This window comes from Eupeodes corollae, chromosome X (genome assembly GCF_945859685.1).
Source record: "Eupeodes corollae chromosome X, idEupCoro1.1, whole genome shotgun sequence".
In the NCBI taxonomy this organism is placed as follows: Eukaryota; Metazoa; Arthropoda; class Insecta; order Diptera; family Syrphidae; genus Eupeodes; species Eupeodes corollae.
Window position 1 is genome coordinate 2,624,162 of NC_079150.1, and position 21,881 is coordinate 2,646,042.

The 21,881-nt window shown below is 29.7% G+C and overlaps 1 protein-coding gene across 14 annotated transcripts in view; it reads right to left on the reverse strand.

The window, feature by feature from the left end:
• LOC129953302 (protein pangolin, isoforms A/H/I/S) overlaps positions 1–21,881 on the reverse strand; it is a 129,635-nt gene that overhangs the window by 9,521 nt on the left and 98,233 nt on the right. For 10 of the 14 annotated variants that reach the window (XM_056066373.1, XM_056066371.1, XM_056066367.1 and 7 more), the window contains 3 exons: positions 9,837–10,029; positions 8,636–8,801; positions 1,058–1,127 (listed from right to left, as the gene is read on the reverse strand). In XM_056066373.1, the coding sequence (XP_055922348.1) occupies positions 1,058–1,127; positions 8,636–8,801; positions 9,837–10,029 (429 nt within the window). Of the gene's footprint in view, positions 1–1,057; positions 1,128–5,540; positions 5,695–8,635; positions 8,802–9,836; positions 10,030–10,645; positions 12,796–21,881 lie in introns of those variants that run through there. The other 4 variants (XM_056066376.1, XM_056066377.1, XM_056066364.1 and 1 more) reach the window with 3 other exon arrangements.

Here is a 21,881-nt window from a genome sequence, read left to right on the forward strand (position 1 = left end):
TAAATGCTTAACTTATATACGTCTTTCCACAGAGAAAAAAATGTATTTTAGCAATATTTTGTATTCATAAGAATACTTATGAATTCAATATAAATATTGAATGAAAAATATTTTTAAAAATACATTTTTTTGAAAGGTTAATTTTTTGCTTAATTAAAGTGCACGAAATAAAAAACTAAGCCTGGACAAAAATCAGATGAAATTTTATTTTGAGTTTAAAAAGAATATACAAAGAAAGGTATATTCAAGTACAGAGTACATGTGTGTGTGTACATTTTTCAGCACACAAGTTTTAAATATACGGTTAATTAAAAAACGTCAGTTAATTTTATACCATTTCTAGGCTCCAAATTAAGAAGTATGCTAAGCTCAGAATACCATTTAATTTAAACCAAATTTGTTTACAATTTTGTAATTGAAATTTTTTCACATCTTTTTTTAACACATCTTTTTTGATTTGAAAAGAAAATATATAAAATGTTATTGTTTCAAGACCAATTTGTGTCTCTTCCGATGCAATGCACAAACACACATATACTATGATTGACGTCTTTCTTCCTTTTTGACTTCTCTTTGCAGGATCGTCATTTTCTTTCAAATGGTCAATATCCTTAAATCAGAACCAGGAACGGTTTTTAAAAAGATCATTTTGTTTGTCTTTTAATACAATCTTTGCTTTCTAGACACATGCATTCATGAAAAATGTCTACTATTTTTAATGTGTGCAAGATAATTTTATATAATTTAATATTTATATATTAAAAAAAAATACCAAATATTTGTATTATCTATAATAAAATCCAAATAATAAACAATACCATCTTTATGCATTTGGTCATAATTTCGAAAAATAAATGGGGTTATATTAATGTATTCTATATTGATTTAGCCTCAGGCTAGCGAATACATTTTTATTTCTTAGTTATTTAATTTCAAGAATATTTTTTTTTATATGAAAACGATTATTTTTTAAAAATATAAAATAATAATTTAAATAAAAACCCAAAAAGTTATATAACCTTGTAAATATTAATAAATAAAAAAAATCGAAACATACCTGCACGGTTTGCACCATTGATTTTGTTGGTCTAATCCGAACCTTGCACGGCATTTTTTCATGTTATTTCCTTGATATAAGAGAAAAATAAACAGAACAAAAAATAAATATTAAAAACAGAAATACAAAAATTCTAAAATGTACATAAATATTTTTTTTATAAAAATTATAATTTATAGAATTGAAGACAATTTTTTTAGTGATGAATATGCAGAAATTCAAATATTTCCAAAAAATAGAAAGAGCAGTTCCAATCTGAATAAATAAATAAGGTGGCCCAAGAGTCCGTGGAGAACTAACTAACTATTGACTTACAACTCTCCACCATTTTTGTGTGCGAGTTATGTTGTCAGGGATGGAGGGGACCTAAAATTTTAAGCTGAATCCGATTGGCAAGTTTGAGAAAGCACTTTTCATAGCAAGAATTATTTCTGGGTGATTTGTGAATTTCTCGCTAGAGGCTTTAGTGGGCACAGATAGGGATTGAACATTGACCCCAAGACATCTGGCATGACAGCCTTACGCGCTAACCATCACTCATGTGTGCTTTATTCCAATCGAAATACTGAATCAAAACAAAAGGCAAAGGGTTTAAATTTGTCTTGGACACTCATTTTTTTATATTTTTCATTTGCATGACATTTGTCGAAAAGCTTACTTTTTGTTTTCACTCTTAAACCCAGTTTTCAGATCAAGTTAATCCTGAATGCAGAGTCAACGCTCAAATAAGTTTTTCAGTGGGAATTTAATTTAAACCCCATGAATTTGAATTCTGCTATCAATGAAAAGTTATAGATTAATTGGGCAAAAAACTATCGAAATCAATAGATTAAGGCATTTCAATTTAAAGACAAATCGCTGTATAATTGTAATTATACATATGTAAGGAATAATTGAAGTCCAAACTTTTTCTACAAATAAATTAAAATAATTTGGTCGAAATCTCATAAGTCTTTTCTTTTTCAAAACAGTTAAACTTACAATTTCTTGCAAAATCCTCATCGATGAGGTCGCAGTCTGAATATAACATAAATAATTTTTGCGTTGCTATTTCAGAATTTGCCAAAATAATTTCAATGCCTAAACCAGAGTAAACGCACCAAATTTGAAGGGTTTACACAGATTTTAATAGACTGACAAACATGTTTCAGGTGTTAACCCGAGTTTAACTTTGATACTAGGATAATCTTACACTGGAAAACTGGGCCTTAGTTCGCATGTATAAAAGACAAAAAATGGAGTTTTCTGAAAATATTGTCAGTCAGATTGGTAGAGCAGCCGGATGAAATATAGACACCTAGCAATCAAAACAAGTTTGCATTGCTTTTCAATTTTTTGCGATTGGCAATTCTTGAGAAATTAAATCCTACAAATTTTATTTTCATTGGTCAAAAACTACGTTTTTTTTCGGGAGCATAAAAGGTTTTTAAATATGACCGTTTAAAAATGCTTAAAAGAATTAAAACGGTTTATGCTCTAGTGAAATAGCCAGCTGCATTCCTCCCCTTAAATAGTTCAACCGTAATACTTGCGCTTCTATGAATGCTCATCAGTATACCCTCGAGTCCAACCTCGGCCGTACTGTCAAATACAGAGATTCGTTCTTTAGCCGTACTACGCGAATGTGGAATACCAGGAATTCAAAACCAATGTGCACCGACATCTCCTTTTAAACCCTCTTTCCTCTTCCTAATGCTCACACTGTGCCTCTGCATAATAAGGGTAGTAATATAGTAATGAGTTTGAGCTTATTATAAAAAAAAACGGGGTTAAAGCTCAAAACATCTCCTAACAATAAAATTGTAATGTGATTTTGCAAACTACAGATCTCTCTGTTCTAGACACTATTTAAACGATTTCAGTATCTTACTAAGTTTCTTGAAATTTTCATTAGTATTGATTCTTTATTTGATTCAAAATGAAGTTTTAAGCAAACTTAAAATTATTTTAATGGTTTTGAAAAATAATTTTTGAAGTGAGTTTTTAAATTTAAATATTTGCTCAAGTTTTAAAAACTTGATATAATGGAATTGTTTAGACACAGGACAAACCTAACTTTCAAACCGGTTTGTCTGCTTTGTCGAAAACTGTTTTAGCAAAAATGGTTTAGCGTTTCCTTTAGATTTTGTAAGACAGGTGAGATCTAACAAATTAAGAAGATATTTCGAATATTATATGGAATAATATAAATACGAAGGTCGTTTGAAAAGTCCGTGTAAAGTCAGACAGATGGCACTACTGGTTCATATCGAGGTTATTTACAGTTTGTAGCATGTCTTGAAAGAATACACACCAAGTTTTAGCCAGGTCAGTCTATTGGTTTGTGTTTGACATTCGTTTGAATTGAGGAAGTCAAAAAAATTAACGAAAAAGAATTTCGTGTGTTGATTAAACATTACTTCATGAAAGGCAAAACTCCTCAGGAGACTAAACAGAAACTTGATAAACATTATGGTGACCGCGCACCTTCTAGTAGAACAGTTTACAAGTGCTTTCAAAATTTTCGGAGTGGCCATATGAGCACAACAGACGCTGAACGTTCTGGAAGCCCTGGGAAGGTTATGGCGACTATCTTTTGGGATTCGCAAGGAGTAACCCTCGTATTTAAACTGAATAACGAAAAAAAGGGTTATAAATTTGGAAAACCATCACATATTTAATTGGAAAAAAGAACTATTTCATAGCCTCAAAAAGTCTTAAAAAGTTATATCTGAAAAATCTGACATAATACATTCATTTTGTAGTGGGATTTGTATTAAGGAAATCTATAGGCTCTATTTAGAATAAGCATACTATCACATTTTCGTTGTGACAGCGTTTTAGGAATCAATTTAACTATCACCTTACGTAGATCAAATCGGAACTGTCAATCTTTTATAAAATTATAGATATATATTTAATGTTTTTTAAATACGAAAGAGCCTTATTATAAGAAAATATTTGAATTTCAAACATTGATCATAGCCATCTCCCTATTTTACTTTCCGAAATGATTTATTGAGATATAATTATGTGGTTTAGTAATATAAATTTCTGTTTACCAAGGAAATAGTAAATTAAATGAATAATTTAATTCGGTCTATAACAGCAAAGTAAAATAGGTTAGGCTATTAATAAATAAATAAACATCAGTAAGAGTGCAGTAAATGATTTTTGTTTTCTTCATAAAAATTTTGTTCTTGCATGCATACATAAAAAAAATAGTAAATATTTACATTTTTATTTTTATTGAAATTAAATTAAAAAAAATAATCGAAGAAAAAACCACAATTCATTCAAAACATTTTTTAAAAAAATTTAGTTGACAGACAAAATAAAAAGGCAGATGGTAAGTCATTGCCTTGAGGTCAAACTACACTTTAGCTTAAAATTATTTATCGATTCGAAAAACCTCAATTGTAATATGAGGATTTGGTTTTGTTACGCAGTTTTTTCGGCTGATTTCATAAATAAATTTCTTCGAATTTTCACAATACCATCAAATTAGTTTGGATTATTCGGCAACATTTTTTTTTTTTTTTTTGAAATGCATAAAATGTAGTTTAAAATCTCCTATCAGAAACTTTTTTTTATAAAAAAAAACTAACTAGTTAAAATAATCATTACATGCACATTATAACATGACATCAAAAACGATTTTAACTAAATAAGCCTAAACTTAACACTAAAATAATATATTTAAGTAAATAAAATAAAAGGAAAATCATGCACGAGATTCTACAAAGATACTTTTCATGCTCAAAAAGATAGAGATATAAAGTATAGAGATGATTTGTGTGTTTCTTTTTTTACAAAATTTTGGTATATAGACCGAAAAACAAAGTTTTTTTTCTTGTTTTTTAAAAATTTTAAATTAATTTTTATCGTATCTATTTTAAATATATAAAATCAAATGTAAGCCCAATTTTTACTCAAATCTCAAGTGTATTTTGTTTTTTAACTGATTTAACATATATATATATATGTATATATTCAAAAGATAAGAAATTAGAAAAAAATAAACAAATATATATAAAACTATATTTATATTTGTTATATAATAAAATTAAGTTTCTTTTTTGTGATTTTTTCTTCATTTGATGTGTGTATATATGTAATAATTATGTATAAGAAATCATAACACCAATAATTTTTTTAAATTTTTGAAGAATATTTATATATATTAGGAAATATTTATATAAAAGAAAATTTAAAAAAAAATATGAAAGTACAATAGATTTCTTTTGATTTAATTTGTGAAATTTGTTAATTTATATTTCATAAGCATAAAAAAATTATAGAAATATATAAACAATATGACAAATTTTGTACCATATTCTTTATAAGATTTTATATAATTTGAGATTCTCTGAATACGAACATTTATATCCCAGATGTTTCTATTTTTATTTAAAAATCCAAAGCAAAAGCATTCATTGGTTTTTTTTTTGTTGTTTTTGAAAATAAAAAACAAATAATTTTTTTGAAATATTTTTTATCTAACCTCCATCATTGGTATCTTGTTTTCTTTTCCTCTTCTTGCCCCGTGATGCGTTTGTCCGCGAACTCCAATCGGGATACATTTGCATATGTAATTGCCGTTCACGCCTGGCTAATTCATAATACTTAGCCTGTTCTTCACGGCCAAGTGCATGCCACTATTTTTTTTTTTTTTTTTTTTTTCAAAATTTAAGTATTTTTTTAAATTTATTTAATGTTGATTGTTGAGCGGACAAAGGCGTTGATGATATAATTGGATTGGAAATTATTCAAAATGAAATACACGTTAGTTTTGGAGAGATTTAAAAAAAAAGAAACAATTTTAAAAAAAACCATACACATACAAATATAAACTTTTACGATATTTCCTTTTTGTTTTCGCGCCAATAAGTTACTAATTTTCTGGATGTGTTTTTGTTTTGTTCTTTTTCTTATCGATAAAAAATTTTCTTTACAATTTTTGGCCATTTTTTAATTTGTGTTTAAACTTAAATTTTATTTTTTTGAAAATGAGAAAATTTATCATAGATTTCTTTTTCGTAAGGGAGGAATTCCCAAGACTGATATTTATATAGTTTAATTTAATTAATACCAATATGTAGATTTAAATAAATACATTAACCTTTCCATTAAAAAAAACATCGGTTTTATTTTTATAAGTGGAAAAAAATCAACACAAAACCGACATGTTTTTTTTTTCTTAAATAAACTTAAATAAAATAATTAAAGGGAATGAGATTTTAGTCTGTTTTTGTTCTTAAGGTACGACTTATAAATTTGTTTCTCAAAGTTGTAGATTTTCCAAAAATTGTAATTTTTCTAAAAAAATATCCCGCCATAAGCTTAATTCTCTCCAGTTTTGAAGCTGATAAGCTCGTTTATGTTTATTGAATAAAACGGTTGACGTCAAGCCAAGTCATGAGTTCCAATGAGAAACCCATATTTTCAAAAGGTTTTGTTCCTTTATAGGCATAATTGGTTTTCATCATTGAAATCAACTATTGAAATTTACCTGGCAGGTTGTTCATCATTGGCTATGGACGTTATCTTTGAACATTTCTGTCATTCAACGCGAGCGGTTTGCTGCGGTTTCCATCTAACCTTCTTTGATTATAATGGCTGAATCACACTTCAGCTTCGGCTTCACCTGACGTTTACGAGTTCACAATGGAGCTTCGACTTCACGTTTCGTTTGACAATCTTAAGGAAAAGAACGTAATGTAACGTAATGTGACTCCAAACGGAAGCTCTAGTTCAATTATCTGACAGCTCAACAATTGTAAAAAAAATGTCAACACACAAAATATTTGCACTTTGGACGCAAAGGCGTGTGCTCTTAGTAGTAGTGGTAGGGCCATTGTTGAAAACTCTACCACTACTGAAATTAGGTATTGCTACGTCCCTACTCTCGTTGCTACCAACAGCAGAAGATGGTCCATGGACAACGACTGCTCCCTTCTCTGTGTTGGCCGCAGGAGATACGGCAGCAGGCTTCAGCGCCAAATTGCAGCCCGGTCTTAAAGCGATACCGATCTCAACTTTTTTTCCTTTTTTGTTTTGATTCATACTTGGTCCCACGAGTTGCGAAGAAAGAAGGGTCCGTCTGTACAGAGATTCACACTATATTGAAAAAGCTAGTTAATCCGGAGGTTGCCAGTTATCCGGATAAATCAGTAAGTAACTTGGTTTCACTTAAACTTGTCTCCCCTTCGAACATAAAAACACATTATTTTGACTCGTGATGAGATCAAATGCTTAGTTTACTCGTAGCACAAATTGGGGACTCAAATAAGGCTACATTGAAATTTCACTCGAACATGGTTCTAGTACAAAGTTTACACTTACCATGTTCGAGACATGGTTGCCATGCTCTTTTAAATTTACAACTTTGAAAAAATCTACAACATTTGAAATTACAGTATAAAGTAATATGTTAAATATATTAAAATACAAAACAAAAAACAAACTTAAACTTTTACAGTGGCTAACGTGTATATTTTCGTTACAATTAATTACAATTAGCATAGTGCTACTTAACAACTACTTACCGAGAGTAGTAGAAAAAGATGTTATAGTCATTTTATGTATATTTATTGTTTAATAACCCCTCTCCCTCTCCCCCTCCCTTTTCGCTCTCTTCTTACCCTTTTTTTATATACCCTTTCCCAAGTTGCCTTATTTTGTTTGGAGATTATTTTTGAAATAATATAAACAAATAAACATCTTAAGGCAAAATAAAACATATATAAAGAATCAAATTATTTTAAAAAATCACAATTTTGTGCTAGGTAATAGCAGTTTTGTATTTTTTTGTTTTTACTTAAATAATTAGCAGTGATGCATTTTAGAACTAAAAATTGGGCCGATTGATTTTGGTTAAAAAAAAACATATTTTTTTCTTTTTAATATTATTTAATATATGAAATCAACAGAATAAATATTTTATAAAAAAGATCACAGGTATTACTTTATATCTTAAATTTTGTTTGTTTTGATGTTTTTTGAGAATACACAATTTTAACATAAAAATAAACTCAGGTGAACAAACTAAGTATTATTTTTTGTTTATAATAAATTTTACTTGTAAATATAATGATAAATAAGGAATGTGTTATTATTTTGTTTTTAAATGAAAATTTTAAAAATAGACAAATAAAAAATGTTTTTGTTTTGTGAACTGTGTTTTTTTCTTTGGTTTTCCTGTTTTTGTGTGAAGAAATTTGCTTTATCTTTTTTTAATTTTTTAATAAAGCAAAATTATTGTTTTTTTTTATGTAATTAAAACAAAATTAATAATCTCCTAAATTTTCGATGGATTGTTTTGCTTTTTTTTCAACTCCCCTTCAATTAGCGATTGGAATTTTATTTTCTTTAAATTACAATATTCGCAATTGAGAGGTATGAAGATATTAAGGAGTGATTTTCGATTTTCTTCATCTTTTATTTGTATTTTCGTTTTGTTTTTGAAAAAAAAAATCATCAAATTTTGCAGAAATTGAAAAAAAAGATCAAAAAGCTCTCAAATTTAATGAGGAGGGATAATAATAAAAATAAAATTATACAAATAGGAACCAAAAAAAAATAACTCATTTGCAATACCTCCCGGATCCGCGGGCGAACGATCTTTTTTGCGTTTCTTCTTTTTCGAAACATAACCATAGTTGTCCCGTGCACTCCACCCGGGATATAACTCCATGTGCAATTGACGTTCTTGTCTCGCTTTTTCATAATATTTACTTTGTTCTTCTCGGGTCAGTTCGTGCCACTATAAAAGTTTTTTTAAGGAGGATTTTGGATTTTGTAATGATTATGTTTTTTGATAAGATTCTTACTTAATTATGTTTTTTCATGTGCGAATAAAATTAAAGACAATCCTGTATTATTATTTTTTTGTCTACATAAATCTAATAAATAACATGTATAAGAAATTTAAAATTATTAACGTAACGTACATTTTTTACCAGTATATTGAAAATTCCTTCTCATTTACTTAATTTGTTTATATAATTATATCGTATTTTTTAAAATTTGTTATGTTTTATTTATTTTTTTTTTGATTGATTTGTGTTAAACTTAAACAACGAAAAAATTTTAAAAATTTGTTTGTTTTTATTTTTTGTTATTAGGTATGTTTGGTATGTTGTTGTTTTTTTTTATTAAAAATGCCCAAAAGTTGCATTGTAATTTGTAAATTGTGGAAAACACGCTGAAAACGCACACAAATCGTATAACGACAAAAAAATCATCACTTTTATATGAGCTAAATTATTATTCTTCAGACTGAATACATTCTTAAGCATATGATTTTTTTTTTTGCGTTTGATACTTTTGCCAAAACAAAAACGGTAAAAATAAAAGTTTTTTTTTTCATTTTAAAGAATATTTTAAAAAATTACATGTGTATATCTACAGTTGAACGCCAAACGAAACCCAAAAGCGAGAGTTCTGAATTGTATGACTTATGCCTTATTTAGAATTTTGAGGTGTTTTGAAATCAAAGTTCATGGTAGGAAACTTTGCATTGCTTGTTACTACTTATCTTATTGTTAGAGTGAATATCTTGTATACAAAATAGATTTATTTATTTAGGCAAACAAAATAAATATATTTAAGGATCTTTTTAAAAATTTCATTTAACATTCAGAACTCTCGTTATTTTGTTTGCGTAAGTTAGTGCCTCACTTCATGTTGCCTGCATGTTTATCATGAACTAAATATGTAGGCACAAATTTATATAAGTTTTTTGAAAATGTCAAAAAAAAATAAAATAAAAATAGAATCTTTCGATTGTAATCCTTACCCTTCGACCAAGAATTTGGTTAATAGCTGCTGATTCTTTAAGCGTACATTCGGCAACTACCTTGGCTCTCATTTCTTTCATATAAAGCATAAATGCATTCAACGGTTTTTTGATATGCGGTTTCTTTTTATCATTTGAATTATCCTTGCAATCATTAACCTGTATGCTGGGTGAATTTTTTTGATCAAGACCCCTAGAATGAAAATTAAATATGTTGAATATTCAGTTTTTCAATGGATGGAAAATATTAAATATATTTTTTTAAAGAAACAAGTAAAATATAAAGGCCTCAATAAATTAAGAAGAAAAACAAAGTGCAAGCACATTTTACAGACTCGAATTTTTTTAACTATTAAACTATTTTCTTAGCGATAAGACAATGCAGGTCAAAACCTAGATATGTGCACCTGAGTTAGCTGAAAAGCCTTCGGTTTTCTTTTTAAAGTTGATATTATCGTCTTATCGCTCAACAATAAATAAATCAAATATAATCCTTGTTATGAAACTAGTGGGCGTGTTTCAATTCAGAAACTTTATACTTTCATAAGTAAGCTGCTTTCTTTTCAACAAAAATATTGAAATATACAACAGTTTAGTTTTTGGGTTTGACAAACTTAAATAATATTTGTTGGACCAATACACCACTGGCAACAACAGAATTTCAAATTTTGAATTCTAATAAACTCGAGTTTTGGGTTTAGTCGTTTGATGTTCCGATATTTTTTTATTTTTGAATTTAAAACATAAAATAAAATAACTTTAAATGAAAATCAAAACAAAATCCAATTCCTATAACATCAATTCTCAACCTTTGACTTAAATCGAAGGGCTCAATTCCACTCGAAGCTGCCACTGCAGCTAAAGCATCGAATCTTGCCTTTATAAGTGTGCTTAAGTTCTTTGAACTTGTTGTGGCTGATGCTGATGTTGTAACGCTTTTCGCTGCACTATTTATGACGCTTTGCTTTTGTTTAGCTATTAGATTTTGTTGTTGCGTTGTTGAAGATGATGATGATGATGATGTGTCGTGATTGATATTTTGATGTTTTTCCTTGATCATAGTTTGACAATTGGTATTGCTGCTGCTGCTGGTGGTGTTGTAACCGCTACTGTTGCTACTGCAGCTACTGTTACTATGAAGAGTTGTGTTTTTTTGATGATGGTTTCCATCCAAAACGGATGATGTTGACATTGAGGAAGATGACGATGATGAGGAGTACGATGTTGATATTAAAGCCGATGATGAAGACGAAGATGAAGACTGAGTGATCGATGATGATGATACCGATGACAGTGACGGTGAGTTCGATGTCATCTGAGATTGCTGTAATGGCGGTGGTGGAGGCGACAACAACGAGCTACTTAAAGCCGCTGCCAAATTGTGGGCCTTAGTTGATGCCTGATCCTGCAAACTTATTCCACGCTTAAAATAATATTCTGACATGATATTTTGTTCGAGCAATTTATTGATGATGGCAATCAGATTGTTGGTGGCAATTTTATTCGTTAAAATATTGGTGTGAATGATGGAATTTATTGCATCGGCAGAACTTGGTGAATTTGAGGAGGCCGAACGAGCGGCTGCCGATGCTATTGCTGTGTGTTGTAAAAATTGATTGGTGAGCTTTAAGTATCGTTCCAAATGCATTTTGGCAATGTCGAGCGATTGATGCTGATCGAGAAAATTCGCTAGTGGATTTATATAGTTGGGAGTTTCAGGTACAGATGGCGATTGTGTTGCAACTGATGGAGGATTTTTGAAAAGATGGGCTTCAGCACTATCGGATTGAGACGAAAAAGATGACTGGCCTAGACCAAATGACAGTGAATCAGTAAATGTGTTAATTAGATTTGTTTGAGGCGTATCCAATGCCAGTTGAAATGGAAATGGGAATGGATTTGGCAAGTTTGTTTGTTGTTGTTGTTGATGCTGTGGTGCAGACGGCGTTGCTGGAGTAGATGTTGATGACGAGGTCCGTTGATGTTCAACAGCTTTCTGTCGTTGAATTAATAAATTATTTTGATAATCTTGTTGATGTTGCTGCAGTTGTAACTGATTTTGTTGTTGCGACTGTTGCTGTTGTTGTTGTTGCTGTTGTTGTTGTTGAAGCTGTTGCTGCTGCTGTTGTTGCAAATGAGAATGATGGTGTCTTAAAAGCAACAAGTCAGTTAAAGTCGTATCTGCACTATTAACACCGCTGATATTTGTCAGTTCGGCTGTGTTGTTGAAGTTGTTGAACGCAACACTGTTATTACTACTAGTTGGTGGAGTTACAGATGGTGATGGTGGTTGCTGATTACTATTAAGTTTCTCATCGGTGGTAACTTTTCGACAATTTGGTGATGGTGTTGTTCGATCGTTTGAACTAAATTCGCTTTCTTCAAATTTGAGTTGAATGTGTTGTTGTAATTGGTGATTTAACTGTTGTTGTTGATGAAAATGATTTGTTGAATGTAAGTTTTGTTGAACTGATGCTGGTGTTAAAAGTTGTTGTTGTTGTTGTTGTTGAGAAGATTGTGCTACTTGTTGTTGAATTTGTTGATAAAGTTGTTGTGAGTTTTGTTGTTGAGAATTAACTACAACTTCAGATGTTTGAGTATTGTTATTATTACTAGATGTATTAATATTAGAATTTGTTAAATTATAATGCGCAGAAATTGTTTGTGACGAAGAAGGGGGAACTACAGCAACAGGACGTTTTTTAATCGAAAGATTTAAAGGTTCATTACAATTTTCCATTTGTTCGTCCTTTATTTGCTGTTGTTAGATTTTTTTATCAACTTTTGTATTTTAGTTGTTTGTTCATTTATAAATTAATTATTTCACTATTTGTAAAACATTGAAGCCACTAAATCTAGTTACAATAGTCTCTTTGAAAAATAACCACCACATAATTGATTTCTATTGTTTTTTTAGTTTTATTTATGTTTTTTTTTTATTTTTAACTATTTTGTTTATGTAAATACATATAAATAAATTTGTATTTTACTTTAAAACACCAGTCATATAAGATGGGGTTCTCTTAGTACTTTAACTTAAATTAAAAAATTAAAACACAATTAAAAACAAATAAAAAAAATATATTCGCACTTAAAAGACACAAGCACCCAAGAAAACAAGTTAAATAAATTCCTACATGTGAATACACTAAATTAAATTCCTAAAATTCAGAAATTGACAGGAAACGACAATCACAGTAAATAAAATACTGGGTGCAAGTTGGAAATTACGGTTGATAAACAAATCGAGAAGTTACTTGATTTCAAAAAGTGAACAACAAATTTCATACTTTCATATCTTTTCCCAAGAAAGAGAAATTTTTTCTCTTTTTGAGTAGCCAGTTAGTCAGTTTAAAAATAAATCTTGATAAAAAAGTTCTTAAATCTTAAGTTAAAACAGACACGGCCTTTTCTTTTTGAATCAAGCAACACTCAATAAATGTTGAAACCAAACCAAAGTGTCAGAGAATTAGGAAGAAGTTTTGCACAAAACTTATTTATTTCTTATCCCGATCCATAAGAAAATTTCGACCTATAACAAACAAAGCTCATGCTTTCAAAAAAAAAAACTGTTCAAAACAGTCTGCTTAGCCAAGCCAGCCCTACACTATTAAGACTGACTCAAATGCTTTTTATAGGTTCGAAAATAATTTGAATTGAAGCATAATTCGACGAAAAGCAATTGAATTCAAAGTGATTAAATTTTCAATCTAACAAGAAGTAGTCAACAAGCTTCACATTGTCAGCACGGCTCCCCGCTTAAGACAAACATTCTTAATGGCTCCCAGTGCAGTACCTCAGGTTCGTACATACAAGTTAAAAGCTTATGAAATGTTTCTTGTAATTAGTGGGCCTATAGGTTAGGTAGGTTCTTGTTCCTTAGGATGCACACAATTTGAAGCACAAATAATGCTCTTTCTAAAGCATCGAGTTTTTCACTTACAAACTACTATGCGACCATATTTTTATTGTTTGGACAAAAAAGTATAAGTCTTTACATTTGAGTAAAAATAATGCTTCTAACAACAGGAAATATACAAAAAAGCATTTACTTCTTTTGAATTGATGTAGGTAATGAAGAGGTAGGTATATTTAGAAGTGTGATAATAATAGTAATGGATCTTGAAGAAATAATGTGTTTTAGTGCTTAACCGGACGAAGTTGCAGTGAACAAGTGAACAAGCAACTATGAAGAGGTCTTTACATTAAAAATATTCCAATCCAAAAATCAAAACACACACTTTACTTATGTTTCTTGACTGATTTAAATAAACCTCAAACTTGAAGAAATTAAAAATATTTAGATAAGCATTTTTGACTTAATGCTAAATGCAAGCCTTTAATTTAAATACAAATACAAAAAAAAAGCACCACACAAACACACATTTTTACATATCAATCTAATGAATTTCTAAAGGATGTTCTCTTCTGCAAACTTTTCCTGGTCATAGGACTGTAAAAAAAAATTTAACAGATGTAGAGAGCCAGGTATAGAGATGTATAAATACAATGTCAGGCGAAAATATATTTTGAGTATGGGGACACAATCCACAGGTCCGACAGTCTTCATCGTCGTCAAATACACACCAAGAAGCCACAGGGCAGAAGATTTTTTGCTTACACTTTGGAAATAAAGCGATTTTTTGTATTTAATTTTTCATCCCTACGAGCAACGATGTGTTTTCAATGTTTTAAGAGACGTTATCGGTAACGTTTGTGGTGGATGTGTGGTGGCAATATTTTTGTTCCTTTATTTCAACTTGATTTTAGATTAGATAACTATTATATTTTATACTGTTTTAAATTCATATTTTTGTCTTTAATTTTTTTTAAAAAAATAAAGAAAAACAAGAACTTCAAAGGTGGTATAATAACTCTTTATCGGTACAATGGATGTGATGAACTGTTACGATAAATTCACAATACAACGAATATTGAATTAAGTTTGTGTGTTTGCAAAAGAGAACATTGGGATATAATAAAAAAAACACAAAAAAGCAAATAAAACAACAGCGAGAGCAATGAGGCAAACACCCGAAATTAATCAGCAACAACCGTACACGAAAATGTTCCCAAACCGACAGTTAAAAGATGTTATATACAAATACAAGAAATCATAGAGCGATCAAAATTATCATTCTCATCATCAACCAATGCTGCTACTCCAACTCCAACAAAAACTCTTCCATCATACCCCACAGCCACAACCATCCCAACCCCATTCCACCCCTCACCTATATCACGTCTCCCGCCCCCTACCATCCTGCCCTATATCAAGTTCCCATCCTATACCATACCATCCCATCATCGTCCTTATCCTCATCATCTTTCTCATCACCATCACTATAGCGCACTACCATCACACTTCCTAATACACATATATACATATAAAATAACCGTTATCAACAAATATAACGTCATCATTATTTTCCACAATTCATATTGCAGTCATCAAGCTCTAATGTTCGTTTCATTCATTCACATGAGTTCTTAAAATGCTCTGTCGTCAACCACCATCGTCCTTTCTCACGTGCGCCGCGACGCGCAACATACCTACGAACACACCCCCGTAACCCATACAGACTTGTTTATAACGTACGGTTGGTAATAAATTTCATGTACTGTGTCCTTGTATGTCACCCCCTGGAAGCAAACTCAAAAAATAAAAAAATAAACAACAATAAAAATCCAAAAACAAAAAAATAAAGAGAGAGCTAAAGCTTTTAATCTCAATTCAAGCTTTAGTTGGTGTTTTTGTTTTTGCTTTTGTTTTTGTATTATTTACTCCTCACTTACTTTTTATGGGACATTTGTATAGATATACTCCTGCTATAGCCATTTCTTGTTTTGTTTTTATTCAAAATTCAATGGGTTGTGTGAGAGCTTTTACTTGAACAGTAGTAAATTGGAGAAGGGTGAAAGAAGAGGCAATCCTTTCAATAATTTGTCGGTCCTTATTTTTTTGTATATAATTTCAGTGCTCAGTGCATTTGCATATAAAATTTGTAACTGAAAGCACACACAACCGAGTTCTTGCAATTCTCAGAATTCAGATTTTAGAATTCTGTCTCTTGCACATCTATATTTTTCTCCAGCAACAGCAAAACCATATTTTTTTAATCGACAAATTATTAATGTAAATAATTGCAAAAGGGATGAATGAATAGAATAAATTCTCGAAAGATTGATTGGGAATGATGTTGATGATGTTAATGTTAATGTTAATGTTAATGTTAATGTTAATGTTAATGTTAATGTTAATGTTAATGTTAATGTTAATGTTAATGTTAATGTTAATGTTAATGTTAATGTTAATGTTAATGTTAATGTTAATGTTAATGTTAATGTTAATGTTAATGTTAATGTTAATGTTAATGTTAATGTTAATTTTAATGTTAATATTAATATTAATGTTAATGTTAATGTTAATGTTAATGTTAATGTTAATGTTAATGTTAATGTTAATGTTAATGTTAATGTTAATGTTAATGTTAATGTTAATGTTAATGTTAATGTTAATGTTAATGTTAATGTTAATGTTAATGTTAATGTTAATGTTAATGTTAATGTTAATGTTAATGTTAATGTTAATGTTAATGTTAATAATAATGACAAGGATGGTGATTATGGAGATGATGATGAATACAATGATAATCAATATAATGAAGAGATGACTACCACGATACGCGTTGCCGTTTATATCGTTCTAAATCTGATTTACTTATCACTAAAGAAAGTCTACAAAAGAAAGAATCACATTCGCTAAAGAACGAATTTATGAACATGACAATTGGACAAAATTGGAAAAAATTTAACTGGCTATTTTGCTGGAGCATAATTCGTTAAAGGTTAAGGTAAAAATAGGTGAGAGAATTAACTTTAGGACCGTGCACAAGCGACGAAACGTCAAAGAATAGGAACTTTCTTCTAAAGAGAAGTCCAGTTGAAGTTTGGTATATCATAAACAGCTTTTAAATCAAGTTTCACAGTTCTGATTAAGCGAATAAAAAAACCGAACTAGAATTTCTTTGTTTTCTTCGTATATGTGTTATGCTTAAATTTTAACATGTTTTCGCTTGTTGATTTAAAAAAATTAAACGCTAAATTTTAGTTCAGATTTTGATGAGATGGCAACATTGACAAAAAACAAGCGCACACAGTGTTGCATATATGATTTAGTATTGTTTTAAACTTGAGTAGAATGAGAGTAACTATTAAGGGATAAATGTTTAACGACATATGCATAGAATAACCGTTGGGAGTGTATGCGACGAATTAAATATACACGCACATTTTAAAAGGATGGGCAAAAATGATATTAGTGTGAAGATATATTAATCTGTTGCTATGCAAGCGCATTAAGAATATCTATCTATTTGAATAAAAATTAACACCTATATTTTATGACTCTATATTCTCTAAGTAATTTCAATAGATTAATTTATCTTATTCTTACCTAGCAAGGACAAGGCTTACCTACATAGAAATAAAAGGATACGTACAATCTTTTCATTCCTGGAAAGGGATTTAATTTTAAAAATCGAACAAATTCTAGTGTTATTTTTTTAATTTTTTAACTATTCCTGTCTCGGCATATGTCAACTACACAACATTATAAAAACAAAAATTAATTGTTTATAAAAAAGTTGGTATAACTAAAAAAAAAGGTATACAGTTCATAGACATTATACTCAGAGTCATACCTAAAGAAAGATGTCAAAAGTTGATGAGTTTCAATTCTTTGAATTGAAATTTAAAAACACGAAAAAGTACATATTAAAAAACATCGATTTTTATCAACACAAAAAATTGTATAGCCCAAAAAAGGAAGTAATTAAAAACAGCATACAAAATATCCGCGAATATTACCTTGATGTGTTGAATAAAATTGTGTGTGTGTATAGGTTAGTTATGCAAAAAACCTTACAAGAACAATATGCACACAACGATGTGTGTTGTTTTGTACCTATTGAAAACAGCAGCAAGGACATTACTCAAATTTGAATGTACTCAACTCATACAACATTTCTACGTAATACAGCGAAAACGAAAACATAATCGTAAAGATAAAAATCAGAAGATATATATGTACCACAATTCGTTTAGGGTTACCACCATTTGTTACTTTCTACAAGTACTCGAGAGCATCTAGATTTATATTGATTTCGGAAATAGAAGTCTTTTTTTTGTATAGCCTGGATAGTTTTGAGATTTTTTGGATTACGAAATATTATTTAAGGAAACACAAAACTTAACAAGAGCTTTCTCAAATATATGTATTTCCAGCCCAGAGGCAACCCTTGCAAAGTTAATGGGTTTTATTCTCTCAGGAGAGTGGAAATATTTCACAGAGAGAGAGTGCAAGGATACATGAGGAGAATGAGACTTTGAGAATTGAGATGCTGGTGTGCTCTCATATTTACTTCCAAAAAAAGAGAAAGAGAAAAAGCTTTCTTTCTGCACTGCATAATAATAGGAGTGTTAAGGTTTGGAAAATTTCAGGCTAAAGATAATTTAATGATTTCTATATCCAAGCAAAATTTAAGAAAAAAATAATCTCCACTATATACGAGTATTAAAAATTATAAAAAAAAACAAACACAGCAAAAGAACATCCATTTTAAATGACTTTGTAAAATTAAATACAATCGAGAAATAGGTTATTTTTTTATCACAGTTCGTTTCGATGGAGAAAACGAAGCCCATAAATTCATTCACAATATTATCCATAGCACTGATAAGGTAGATATATTCGAAACGGCCACAAGGTTAGGTTTGTCAACTAACTTAGTCAACTTTTGTTTATTATTGTTGTTTGTGTTCGAATTTCGATTCGAAGGATTTTTCTACGAACTAACAATAAATTAAAACAAAAAAATTAAGCTAAAGCCACAACAACATTTTTTTGTTTTTTTTTTAGTCGGTATAAGAAAATAAATAAAATAAACGGAAGCTGGTGTACGCGCACAAAATCAACATACATTTATAATAATAAGAGTAATTATAAAAATATAAGTCTCTACACACCGGTTAGAAAGGGTAATGATTGACTGAAATTTATTAACTTGATGATGTTGTCTGATTCGGCAGCTTTATGATTCTACATTTATCTCATACAGATACACATACAAATGTACTTATACATAATAAATATAGATTTATTTTATTACATATTTTAATTTTTTTTCTTGTATTCTCTACATTTAATTGAAAGACGGACGACGACGACGACGGAGTAGAAAAGATTTTTTGATCATGACCTACAAAACCCTTTTGTGGGGGGAAAAGAATAAAATAAAATATGATATATTAAATCAGGTGTAGGTAGGTAGGTACCTTACCTACTATAAGTTTACTCAGGAGTGGAATAGGATATAAGTAGGTACATATATTTTAAGCTGGAAACAGAGAAAATAAAAACATTGCATTTTTATATTTTGTTTACTAATATAAGCTGTTTTTTATTCTGTTGATTTGGAAATATTAGGGTATGTACATAATAATGAGAGGATGCGGTTCATGTGGAGTGTCAAGGCCGTAGTAAAGAATATACGAGTATTTAGGATACTTGAAATGCGGGGGAATCAGACCATTGTTGTATTTGTATATATATATTTAACAATGGTCGACAAGATTTTGTTACTGGGAAATAAAATTGAATTTTTCCAATGGGTTTTTTTTTTTATTTAAAAAAAAAAAACACGCAGATAACGTTTTTTGAGGCTATTTTAATTTATGAAGTAGATTTTTTTCAAAAAAAAATCGTTATGGTTTTCCATATCTATAATCCCTTTCTTCAATTTGTTTTATATAGTATTTAAGAAATCTTCGTAAGAAGTTAGATTTCACCTGTCATACAAAAAATCTAAGCCCGTTTAAGCTAAGACCCTTTATGCTTAAACGGGTCTTAACCGAAAGAGTTAAACGGTTTGAAAGTAAGTTTTTTTCTTGTAACGAATCTGTTGTTTAAACAATTGTATATTAAGTTTATGAAAAATATTAAACAAAATTGCAAATAGTTAAAATCAAATTTTTGATTCGAGTTTTTTTTTCCTCAAAACTATGAAAGTATTAAATTCAAGTTTTGCTCAAAATTTTATATAGAGTCAAGTTAAAACTCGTAACTGATGTTCAGAAATTAAGCAAGAAACTAGAGAGGAAAGATTTGTACTTTGCAAAATTATCAAACAATTTATTGTTAAGGAATATTTTAACTTAAATATAAAATACCGTTTTGGTTTGTGTTGAGCATTTTCAAAAGTGCAAATAATAAATTAAAATTAATTAATTGGGTAGTGACTTACAACTCTCAACCATTCCTGTGTGCGAGTACTGTTGTCAGGAATGGAAGGGACCTACAATTTTGGGCCGACTCCGAAAAGGCTAATTTGAGAAAGCACTTTTTCATGACAAGAATTACTCTTTGTCAATTCCTCGCAAGAGGCAGTACCCGCGAAAATTATTTTTTTTAAATTAAGGTGACACAAGCAGGGATTGACCCAAGACCCCTTGCATGACAGTCCAACGCCCTAACCATCATGCCAAGGGTACTACAAATAATAAATAGTCTGTTTAATAAAACGATGAGAATTAAAACAACCTTTAAAGAACGGAAGAAAGCTACAACTAGCGAAAATTCGAATCTAAAGTTTATTGACTTGCTTTTCTTTTACACCAGGATAACCTACCATAAGATAGAATTATTTCTTTCAATAAAATTATAAGCGTGCACATAGAGCATACACATTTTTTATAATATTCAAATGTTTTGAAAATATTCTTAATTCTTATTTCGGGAATAGTCATTTATAGGATTGGCGCCATCCCTTTGCAAATTATATGACATTTTGCAACAATCTGATATCTATGAGATGCCACTGTTACCTCGGCTATAAGCTTTATTTTATGTATGTAAATATAAATATTATGATGATACTACATAAATAAAATCTTAATATAAAAAATAAAAAGTTCTGTTTTTTTTGTCTTTCTATTGCATAATATTGGGATAAAAAGTCCATCTAGAATGGAAACGACTCTATCACAAATGGTGGTCATTAACCTCGAAAGAGAGAAAGAGGAAGAGAATTGAAAGTGAACAAATTGAAAGCTTCAGAAGGACTTTAAAAAGCTTTCACTCGTTTTCTCACTTATTTTACAGATGTAGTTATGTTTGTTTCATGAACTCTACGAATTTTAAAATTTTGTCTCACTCTCTATTTCCGACCTTTTCATGTAGTTTCTTTTTTTTTTTTAATATGAATGCTAAAAATAATGAATGAGTAAAAATACAATGTATGTAAAAGGAAGTATAAAGTAATATTATGTACTTACTATACACATTATACAATATGAAGTTTTTTATGATGTAATTGATTCAAAGGGAAGGAGTAATACATTCTGAAGAAGGGCTAGATACGAATATCACCTTAAATACATTCCATTTAAAAATTGTGCATTTGATATATTGTAAGTTAAATATGTACAGAAATAAACAACACGGCCATAGCCATGTTTGATGTTTAAATGGTACCCGGATTGGTTTTCGTGTCACACAAATTGATTAACTCCAAACACAAAAATAGCAAACCTTATCTTTTTTTTGTTCTATTGAGCGCGTACTAAAGGGGTTATGAATACCCTTGTAACAATTAAACACATTTAGAAAGAAGGGACATGCGTAGAAATAATAACCTAGTAAAACTTTTCAAATTCGTGTAGTGCCGCTGAAGAAAGAATCCCCTTACTTAACAGTACTTACAAGGGTAAACTGATAAGCATTCCTAGAAGTACTGGTATTGCGGTTTAATTGTTTGAGGGGAGGAATACAAGGTGCTATTTCACTACAGCATTGCTTGTGAAAATATCGATAAAATAATGATAGGCCTGAAACGTTACGGCAGTGTTGAAGAGAGGAAAAATTCTCTATAAAATAACGATCGCCTATCATTTAAAAAGCTCTTTTTTCAGGGAGAGTTTTTGCTTTTGCGAAAGTAGACAGCATTGAGTTTTTGAAAAATTAAATCCTACACGGTGTTTGATTGC